At 45.8% G+C, this 11122-nt stretch overlaps 1 protein-coding gene across 2 annotated transcripts in view; it reads right to left on the bottom strand.

Moving 5' to 3' along the window:
- Nucleotides 1-2108: 2108 nt before the first annotated feature.
- The window catches only part of cdkal1 (CDK5 regulatory subunit associated protein 1-like 1), an 815078-nt gene continuing 806064 nt past the window's right edge, over nucleotides 2109-11122 (bottom strand). Inside the window, exons 15-16 of one of the 2 annotated variants that reach the window (XR_008759828.1) lie at nucleotides 3366-5230; nucleotides 2109-3224 (exon numbers count right to left, since the gene is read on the bottom strand). Coding sequence is in view for 1 of the 2 variants with exons in the window: in XM_055924595.1 (XP_055780570.1) it covers nucleotides 5069-5230 (162 nt within the window). In the remaining variant the exon portion in view is untranslated. Of the gene's footprint in view, nucleotides 5231-11122 lie in introns of both variants that reach the window. The other variant, XM_055924595.1, reaches the window with a different exon arrangement.

The following is an 11122-nucleotide window of genomic DNA, read 5'->3' as shown; positions in this document are numbered from 1 at the left end:
TACTACAGAGGGCTGGGGGTCACCACATCTCCCATTACTACAGAGGGCTGGGAGTCACCACATCTCCCATTACTACAGAGGGCTGGGAGTCACCACATCTCCCATTACTACAGAGGGCTGGGAGTCACCACATCTCCCATTACTACAGAGGGCTGGGAGTCACCACATCTCCCATTACTACAGAGGGCTGGGGGTCACCACATCTCCCATTACTACAGAGGGCTGGGAGTCACCACATCTCCCATTACTACAGAGGGCTGGGAGTCACCACATCTCCCATTACTACAGAGGGCTGGGAGTCACCACATCTCCCATTACTACAGAGGGCTGGGAGTCACCACATCTCCCATTACTACAGAGGGCTGGGAGTCATCACCCCACCATCATCCCTTCTATCAACAACATACAGCACCTACACTCCACCATCATCCATTCTATCAACAACATACAGCACCTACACCCCACCATCATCCATTCTATCAACAACATACAGCACCTACACCCCACCATCATCCATTCTATCAACAACATACAGGACCTACACCCCACCATCATCCATTCTATCAACAACATACAGCACCTACACCCCACCATCATCCATTCTATCAACAACATACAGCACCTACACCCCACCATCATCCATTCTATCAACAACATACAGCACCTACACCCCACCATCATCCATCATATCAACAACATACAGGACCTACACCCCACCATCATCCATTCTATCAACAACATACAGCACCTACACCCCACCATCATCCATTCTATCAACAACATACAGCACTGCCACCAACCATCATGAATCCCATCAGTACAGGCCAGCGTTCCCATTAAATTAAGCATGTTGAACATACACTCAGATATATACAGGCTGACAGACATATTGAACATATACTCAGATATATAAAGGCTGACAGAGATACATATTGAACATATACTCAGATATATACAGGCTGACAGAGATACATATTGAACATACACTCAGATATATACAGGCTGACAGACATATTGAACATATACTCAGATATATACAGGCTGACAGACCTATTGAACATATACTCAGATATATACAGGCTGACAGAGATGTTGAACATATACTCAGATATATACAGGCTGACAGACATATTGAACATATACTCAGATATATACAGGCTGACAGACATATTGAACATATACTCAGATATATACAGGCTGACAGAGATGTTGAACATATACTCAGATATATACAGGCTGACAGACATATTGAACATATACTCAGATATATACAGGCTGACAGAGATACATATTGAACATACACTCAGATATACCCTAACGTTCAAAAGTTTGGGGTCAGTTAGAAATGTCTTTGTTTTTGAAAGAAAAGCACATTTTTTGTCCATTAAAGTAACATCAAAATGATCAGAAATACAGTGTAGACATTGTTAATGTTGTAAATGACTTTTGTAGCTGGAAACGGCTGATTGTTTTTAATGGAATATCTACATAGGCGTACAGAGGCTCATTATCAGCAACCATCACTCCTGTGTTCCAATGGCACGTTGTGTTAGCTAATCCAAGTTTATCATTTTAAAAGGTTAATTGATCATTAGAAAACCCTTTTGCAATTATGTTAGCACAGCTGAAAACGGTTGTTCTGATTTAAGAAGCAATAAAACTGGCCTTCTTTAGACTAGTTGAGTATCTGGAGCATCAGCATTTGTGGGTTCGATTACAGGCTCAAAATGGCAGGAAACAAAGAACTTTCTTATGAAACTCGTCAGCCAATTCTTGTTATGAGAAATGAAGGCTATTCCATGCGAGAAATTGCCAAGAAACTGAAGATCTCGTACAACGCTGTGTACTATTCCCTTCACAGAACAGCGCAAACGGGCTCTAACCAGAATAGAACGAGTGGGAGGCCCCGGTGCACAACTGAGCAAGAGGACAAGTACATTAGAGTGTCTAGTTTGAGAAACAGACGCCTCACAAGTCCTCAACTGGCAGCTTCATTAAATAGTACCATTGCAAAACACCAGTCTCAACGTCAACAGTGAAGAGGCGACTCCGGGATGCTGGCCTTCTAGGCAGAGTTGAATAGAAAAAGCCAGACAGAGAGCATAGAGTTGTGGTTTATTAGGGTTTATTAAGGTTAGCTTTACGCTGCAAACAAAGATGAGAAAACACTGTCAGTCTGTGTCCCAAACGACACTCTATTCTCTATTCAGTGCACTACCTTTGGCCAGACCCCCATAGGTCCTGGTGAAAAGTAGTGCACTACCTTTGGCCAGACCCCCATAGGTCCTGGTGAAAAGTAGTGCACTATCTTCGGCCAGACCCCCCCATAGGTCCTGGTAAAAAGTAGTACACTATCTTCGGCCAGACCCCCCCATAGGTCCTGGTAAAAAGTAGTACACTATCTTCGGCCAGACCCCCCCATAGGTCCTGGTGAAAAGTAGTGCACTACCTTTGGCCAGACCCCCATAGGTCCTGGTGAAAAGTAGTGCACTACCTTTGGCCAGACCCCCATAGGTCCTGGTGAAAAGTAGTGCACTACCTTTGGCCAGACCCCCATAGGTCCTGGTGAAAAGTAGTGCACTACCTTTGGCCAGACCCCCATAGGTCCTGGTGAAAAGTAGTGCACTACCTTTGGCCAGACCCCCATAGGTCCTGGTGAAAAGTAGTGCACTACCTTTGGCCAGACCCCCATAGGTCCTGGTGAAAAGTAGTACACTATCTTCGGCCAGACCCCCCCATAGGTCCTGGTAAAAAGTAGTACACTATCTTCGGCCAGACCCCCCCATAGGTCCTGGTGAAAAGTAGTGCACTACCTTTGGCCAGACCCCCATAGGTCCTGGTGAAAAGTAGTGCACTACCTTTGGCCAGACCCCCATAGGTCCTGGTGAAAAGTAGTGCACTACCTTTGGCCAGACCCCCATAGGTCCTGGTGAAAAGTAGTGCACTACCTTTGGCCAGACCCCCCCATAGGTCCTGGTGAAAAGTAGTGCACTACCTTTGGCCAGACCCCCATAGGTCCTGGTGAAAAGTAGTGCACTACCTTTGGCCAGACCCCCATAGGTCCTGGTGAAAAGTAGTGCACTATCTTCGGCCAGACCCCCCCATAGGTCCTGGTAAAAAGTAGTACACTATCTTCGGCCAGACCCCCCCATAGGTCCTGGTAAAAAGTAGTGCACTACCTTTGGCCAGACCCCCATAGGTCCTGGTGAAAAGTAGTGCACTACCTTTGGCCAGACCCCCCCATAGGTCCTGGTAAAAAGTAGTGCACTACCTTTGGCCAGACCCCCCCATAGGTCCTGGTAAAAAGTAGTACACTATCTTTGGCCAGACCCCCCCATAGGTCCTGGTAAAAAGTAGTGCACTACCTTTGGCCAGACCCCCATAGGTCCTGGTGAAAAGTAGTACACTATCTTCGGCCAGACCCCCATAGGTCCTGGTAAAAAGTAGTACACTACCTTTGGCCAGACCCCCCCATAGGTCCTGGTAAAAAGTAGTGCACTACCTTTGGCCAGACCCCCATAGGTCCTGGTGAAAAGTAGTACACTATCTTCGGCCAGACCCCCCCATAGGTCCTGGTGGAAAGTAGTGCACTACCTTCGGCCAGACCCCCCCATAGGTCCTGGTGAAAAGTAGTACACTATCTTCGGCCAGACCCCCATAGGTCCTGGTGAAAAGTAGTGCACTATCTTCGGCCAGACCCCCATAGGTCCTGGTGAAAAGTAGTGCACTATAAAGGGAATAGGGTGCCATTTGAGAGGCGGACAGGGACCTAGGCCAGACAATAAGTCCCCTGGACAGGAGAACGATCCACTGCTGGGATGTAGATTAATAGAATCCAGCACCATGCAGGTTGAACGCTGTACATCACCACATCCCAAATGGCAGCCTGTTCCCTAACTACTTCAGACCAGGGCACATAGGGGTAGTGCACTACTTCAGACCAGGGCCCATAGGGGTAGTGCACTACTTTAGACCAGGGCCTATAGGGGTAGTGCACTACTTTAGACCAGGGCCCATAGGGGTAGTGCACTACTTCAGACCAGGGCCCATAGGGGTAGTGCACTACTTCAGACCAGGGCCCATAGGGGTAGTGCACTACTTTAGACCAGGGCCCATAGGGGTAGTGCACTACTTCAGACCAGGGCCCATAGGGGTAGTGCACTACTTTAGACCAGGGCCCATAGAGGTCTCCATCTACTCAGTAGTAGACTGACATTAAAATGGAAAACATAAAAGCAGAAATACAAATAGAGAAACACGAGCAAAAACAAATTGATAAACAATCCCAATGTGCTCCTACAGCACGACAGACACAGAGAGGGATTTTACTGTGATGTTAAATTCATTACCAAAAATATACCGTTCACCTGCGTCTGTTTCATTGTGGTATAAAATAAATACTTTTAATTGAAGGTACTACTATCCACCATCTTAAATCAGAGTGTTACACAACATGTCTTTAACCTGTCCTCTCCTTGTCTCCTGTCCTTGTTTCCTCTCCTAGTCTCCTCTTCCTAACTCTCTCATGCAGCTACAGATTCCATCAGTCTTTGTCTGAGACTGAGAAGTCCTTCTCATGTAAAGCTAAACTAGGACCCATCCAAAACCATTTCAACCAAACCTACAGGCCAAATAAATAGGTCAAATTCTTTCAAATACTCGAGCTATGCTTGATTTCGTTTGCCCAGTACAAAGTACTTGGAAATAATTGACATATGTATTTGACCCAGGTCCCTTATTCATAAAGCGTCACAGTGTAGGAATGCTGACATAGGATCAGTTTTGCCTTGTAGAATTTAAGGATGATTGTAAAGGGGGGGACCTGATCTAAGATCAGTATTGCCTAGTAGAATATAAGGATGATTGGACAGGGGGGACCTGATCTAGGATCAGTTTTGCCTAGTAGAATATAAGGATGATTGGACAGGGGGGACCTGATCTAGGATCAGTATTGCCTAGTAGAATATAAGGATGATTTGAAAGGGGGGACCTGATCTAGGATCAGCACTCCTCCTCCGAGACGCTTTATGAATACAGGCCCAGGTCCAAGTCTTCCAGCCCCTCGGTCTCAGTGGAGTTTCTCCCACATGAAGACCACTAGAATAGCCACCACAGCCAGGCTGATGGACAGCAGCTTCAGCCCCTCTCTGTCCAGGCTCCAGGGGCTCCAGGAGGCAGTCAGCACGCCCGAGGAGGGGACGGATCCATTCTGCTGGAGGGACAGCTGCTCCTGTAGAGAACCAGCAGAGAGTTAGCCAAGGTTACATTATAGAGTACAGTAGCGGAAGTGAGTTATTATCTGTTGTGAGCTACGGGGACACTCAATATGGCTGCCAGTCCACTCATTATGACATCATTGACTTGCCCATTCAAGGGATTCTATTTATACATGTTTTACTCTCGAGACTTTTCTCCTCTCTGTCATTCATCTGAACCTGTAGTTAGAGACGTTTCTCCTCTCTGTCATTCATCTGAACCTGTAGTTAGAGACGTTTCTCCTCTCTGTCATTCATCTGAACCTGTAGTTAAAGACGTTTCTCCTCTCTGTCATTCATCTGAACCTGTAGTTAGAGACGTTTCTCCTGTCTGTCATTCATCTGAACCTGTAGTTAGAGACGTTTCTCCTGTCTGTCATTCATCTGAACCTGTAGTTAGACGTTTCTCCTCTCTGTCATTCATCTGAACCTGTAGTTAGAGACGTTTCTCCTGTCTGTCATTCATCTGAACCTGTAGTTAGAGACGTTTCTCCTGTCTGTCATTCATCTGAACCTGTAGTTAGACGTTTCTCCTCTCTGTCATTCATCTGAACCTGTAGTTAGAGACTTTTCTCCTCTCTGTCATTCATCTGAACCTGTAGTTAGAGACTTTCCTCCTCTCTGTCATTCATCTGAACCTGTAGTTAGAGACGTTTCTCCTCCCTGTCATTCCTGTAGTTAGAGACTTTTCTCCTCTCTGTCATTCATCTGAACCTGTAGTTAGAGACTTTTCTCCTCTCTGTCATTCATCTGAACCTGTAGTTAGAGACTTTCCTCCTCTCTGTCATTCATCTGAACCTGTAGTTAGAGACGTTTCTCCTCCCTGTCATTCCTGTAGTTAGAGACTTTCCTCCTCTCTGTCATTCATCTGAACCTGCAGTTAGAGACTTTTCTCCTCTCTGTCATTCATCTGAACCTGTAGTTAGACGTTTCTCCTCTCTGTCATTCATCTGAACCTGTAGTTAGAGACTTTCCTCCTCTCTGTCATTCATCTGAACCTGTAGTTAGAGACGTTTCTCCTGTCTGTCATTCATCTGAACCTGTAGTTAGACGTTTCTCCTCTCTGTCATTCATCTGAACCTGTAGTTAGAGACTTTCCTCCTCTCTGTCATTCATCTGAACCTGTAGTTAGAGACGTTTCTCCTGTCTGTCATTCATCTGAACCTGTAGTTAGACGTTTCTCCTCTCTGTCATTCATCTGAACCTGTAGTTAGAGACTTTCCTCCTCTCTGTCATTCATCTGAACCTGTAGTTAGAGACGTTTCTCCTGTCTGTCATTCATCTGAACCTGTAGTTAGACGTTTCTCCTCTCTGTCATTCATCTGAACCTGTAGTTAGAGACGTTTCTCCTCTCTGTCATTCATCTGAACCTGTAGTTAGACGTTTCTCCTCTCTGTCATTCATCTGAACCTGTAGTTAGACGTTTCTCCTCTCTGTCATTCATCTGAACCTGTAGTTAGAGACGTTTCTCCTCTCTGTCATTCATCTGAACCTGTAGTTAGACGTTTCTCCTCTCTGTCATTCATCTGAACCTGTAGTTAGAGACGTTTCTCCTCTCTGTCATTCATCTGAACCTGTAGTTAGACGTTTTTCCTCTCTGTCATTCATCTGAACCTGTAGTTAGAGACGTTTCTCCTCTCTGTCATTCATCTGAACCTGTAGTTAGAGACGTTTCTCCTCTCTGTCATTCATCTGAACCTGTAGTTAGAGACGTTTCTCCTCTCTGTCATTCATCTGAACCTGTAGTTATAGACGTTTCTCCTCTCTGTCATTCATCTGAACCTGTAGTTAGAGACGTTTCTCCTCTCTGTCATTCATCTGAACCTGTAGTTAAAGACGTTTCTCCTCTCTGTCATTCATCTGAACCTGTAGTTAGAGACGTTTCTCCTGTCTGTCATTCATCTGAACCTGTAGTTAGAGACGTTTCTCCTGTCTGTCATTCATCTGAACCTGTAGTTAGACGTTTCTCCTCTCTGTCATTCATCTGAACCTGTAGTTAGAGACGTTTCTCCTGTCTGTCATTCATCTGAACCTGTAGTTAGAGACGTTTCTCCTGTCTGTCATTCATCTGAACCTGTAGTTAGACGTTTCTCCTCTCTGTCATTCATCTGAACCTGTAGTTAGAGACTTTTCTCCTCTCTGTCATTCATCTGAACCTGTAGTTAGAGACTTTCCTCCTCTCTGTCATTCATCTGAACCTGTAGTTAGAGACGTTTCTCCTCCCTGTCATTCCTGTAGTTAGAGACTTTTCTCCTCTCTGTCATTCATCTGAACCTGTAGTTAGAGACTTTTCTCCTCTCTGTCATTCATCTGAACCTGTAGTTAGAGACTTTCCTCCTCTCTGTCATTCATCTGAACCTGTAGTTAGAGACGTTTCTCCTCCCTGTCATTCCTGTAGTTAGAGACTTTCCTCCTCTCTGTCATTCATCTGAACCTGCAGTTAGAGACTTTTCTCCTCTCTGTCATTCATCTGAACCTGTAGTTAGACGTTTCTCCTCTCTGTCATTCATCTGAACCTGTAGTTAGAGACTTTCCTCCTCTCTGTCATTCATCTGAACCTGTAGTTAGAGACGTTTCTCCTGTCTGTCATTCATCTGAACCTGTAGTTAGACGTTTCTCCTCTCTGTCATTCATCTGAACCTGTAGTTAGAGACTTTCCTCCTCTCTGTCATTCATCTGAACCTGTAGTTAGAGACGTTTCTCCTGTCTGTCATTCATCTGAACCTGTAGTTAGACGTTTCTCCTCTCTGTCATTCATCTGAACCTGTAGTTAGAGACTTTCCTCCTCTCTGTCATTCATCTGAACCTGTAGTTAGAGACGTTTCTCCTGTCTGTCATTCATCTGAACCTGTAGTTAGACGTTTCTCCTCTCTGTCATTCATCTGAACCTGTAGTTAGAGACGTTTCTCCTCTCTGTCATTCATCTGAACCTGTAGTTAGACGTTTCTCCTCTCTGTCATTCATCTGAACCTGTAGTTAGACGTTTCTCCTCTCTGTCATTCATCTGAACCTGTAGTTAGAGACGTTTCTCCTCTCTGTCATTCATCTGAACCTGTAGTTAGACGTTTCTCCTCTCTGTCATTCATCTGAACCTGTAGTTAGAGACGTTTCTCCTCTCTGTCATTCATCTGAACCTGTAGTTAGACGTTTTTCCTCTCTGTCATTCATCTGAACCTGTAGTTAGAGACGTTTCTCCTCTCTGTCATTCATCTGAACCTGTAGTTAGAGACGTTTCTCCTCTCTGTCATTCATCTGAACCTGTAGTTAGAGACGTTTCTCCTCTCTGTCATTCATCTGAACCTGTAGTTATAGACGTTTCTCCTCTCTGTCATTCATCTGAACCTGTAGTTAGAGACGTTTCTCCTCTCTGTCATTCATCTGAACCTGTAGTTAGACGTTTCTCCTCTCTGTCATTCATCTGAACCTGTAGTTAGAGACGTTTCTCCTCTCTGTCATTCATCTGAACCTGTAGTTAGACGTTTCTCCTCTCTGTCATTCATCTGAACCTGTAGTTAGAGACGTTTCTCCTCTCTGTCATTCATCTGAACCTGTAGTTAGAGACGTTTCTCCTCTCTGTCATTCATCTGAACCTGTAGTTAGACGTTTCTCCTCTCTGTCATTCATCTGAACCTGTAGTTAGAGACGTTTCTCCTCTCTGTCATTCATCTGAACCTGTAGTTAGAGACGTTTCTCCTCTCTGTCATTCATCTGAACCTGTAGTTAGAGACGTTTCTCCTCTCTGTCATTCATCTGAACCTGTAGTTAGAGACGTTTCTCCTCTCTGTCATTCATCCCCTCTCCGCCCTGTTTCCCGCTCCACCCCACTCCGTTTCCCGCTCCACCCCACTCCGTTTCCCGCTCCACCCCACTCCGTTTCCCGCTCCACCCCACTCCGTTTCCCGCTCCACCCCACTCCGTTTCCCGCTCCACCCCACTCCGTTTCCCGCTCCACCCCACTCCGTTTCCCGCTCCACCCCACTCCGTTTCCCGCTCCACCCCACTCCGTTCTCCGCTCCACTCCGTTCTTCGCTCCACTCCGTTCTTCGCTCCACTCCGTTTCATACTCCGTTCCACACTCCACAATGTAGTGTGGTTATACTAGACTGAACACTGTACTCATTCAGTCAGGTTTCAGTACAGTAGGCTCATGGACATGTCCCATTGTCCTCTCTGACACAGTGAGACCCTGATGAAGACTAGTGGACATGTCCCATTGTCCTCTCTGACACAGTGAGACCCTGATGAAGACTAGTGGACATGACCTATTGTCCTCTCTGACACAGTGAGACCCTGATGAAGACTAGTGGACATGACCTATTGTCCTCTCTGACACAGTGAGACCCTGATGAAGACTAGTGGACATGACCTATTGTCCTCTCTGACACAGTGAGACCCTGATGAAGACTAGTGGACATGTCCCATTGTCCTCTCTGACACAGTGAGACCCTGATGAAGACTAGTGGACATGACCTATTGTCCTCTCTGACACAGTGAGACCCTGATGAAGACTAGTGGACATGACCCATTGTCCTCTCTGACACAGTGAGACCCTGATGGAGACTAGTGGACATGTCCCATTGTCCTCTCTGACACAGTGAGACCCTGATGAAGACTAGTGGACATGTCCCATTATCCTCGCTGACACAGTGAGACACTGATGAAGACTAGTGGACATGAACCATTGTCCTCTCTGACACAGTGAGACCCTGATGAAGACTAGTGGACATGACCCATTGTCCTCTCTGACACAGTGAGACCCTGATGAAGACTAGTGGACATGACCTATTGTCCTCTCTGACACAGTGAGACCCTGATGAAGACTAGTGGACATGACCTATTGTTCTCTCTGGCACAGTGAGACCCTGATTGAAGGTTAAGGGCTATAACACCTTGGTTATTTATCTAGAATCTCTGACCATATACGTTTCCCAGATCCCACTGTAGCTTTAAAGACCAGGTTATAATACAACATTGTGGCCAGAGATAATATGACCCAGACGCTCAGGATCAAATGACCATTATTGGGGGTCCAGTCCAGTACAGTTCAGTCTGTCCTAATGTGATGGTGCATTAAAGACTCATCTATAATGAAGATGGTAATAGAGATATATCCCACTAGACCAGGAGAGAAGAGACGGACAGGCCTATCATATCATCATTTAGAGGAGGGAGAGAGGGGAGAGAGAGGGGGGGAGAGAGGAGAGAGAGAGAGAGAGAGAGAGAGAGAGAGAGAGGGAGAGAGAGAGAGAGAGAGGGGGGGGAGAGAGACAGAGTGATAGATACAGCCAATCATATGATCATTTATGGGGTAGAGGGTGAGCAATTGAGCAGCCATGAAATACATTAAATATGGAGGATCAATCTGAATGACCATTTTATGATTTTAATATTTCAATTCCACTGGATGACGGTCATTGAAAATGTAAATTCCCACTCTGCCGCAGTATATTATATATAGATACACCACATTAGGGTAGCGGGTAGCGTTCTCCAGATATCCACCAAACTTTACAGCTAGCACTATGCATTGGGGCGGGTAGCGTTCTCCGGATATCCACCAAACTTTACAGTTAGCACTATGCATTGGGGCGGGTAGCGTTCTCCGGATATCCACCAAACTTTACAGTTAGCACTATGCATTGGGGCGGGTAGCGTTCTCCGGATATCCACCAAACTTTACAGTTAGCACTATGCATTGGGGCAGGTAGCGTTCTCCGGATATCCACCAAACTTTACAGTTGGCACAATGCATTGGGGCGGGTAGCGTTCTCCGGATATCCACCAAACTTTACAGTTAGCACAATGCATTGGGGCAGGTAGCGTTCTCCGGATATCCACCAAACTTTACAGTTAGCACTATGCATTGG

This window comes from Salvelinus fontinalis, chromosome 6, assembly GCF_029448725.1.
Source record: "Salvelinus fontinalis isolate EN_2023a chromosome 6, ASM2944872v1, whole genome shotgun sequence".
Taxonomy (NCBI): domain Eukaryota; kingdom Metazoa; phylum Chordata; class Actinopteri; order Salmoniformes; family Salmonidae; genus Salvelinus; species Salvelinus fontinalis.
This window is presented reverse-complemented; position numbering and strand designations above follow the sequence as displayed.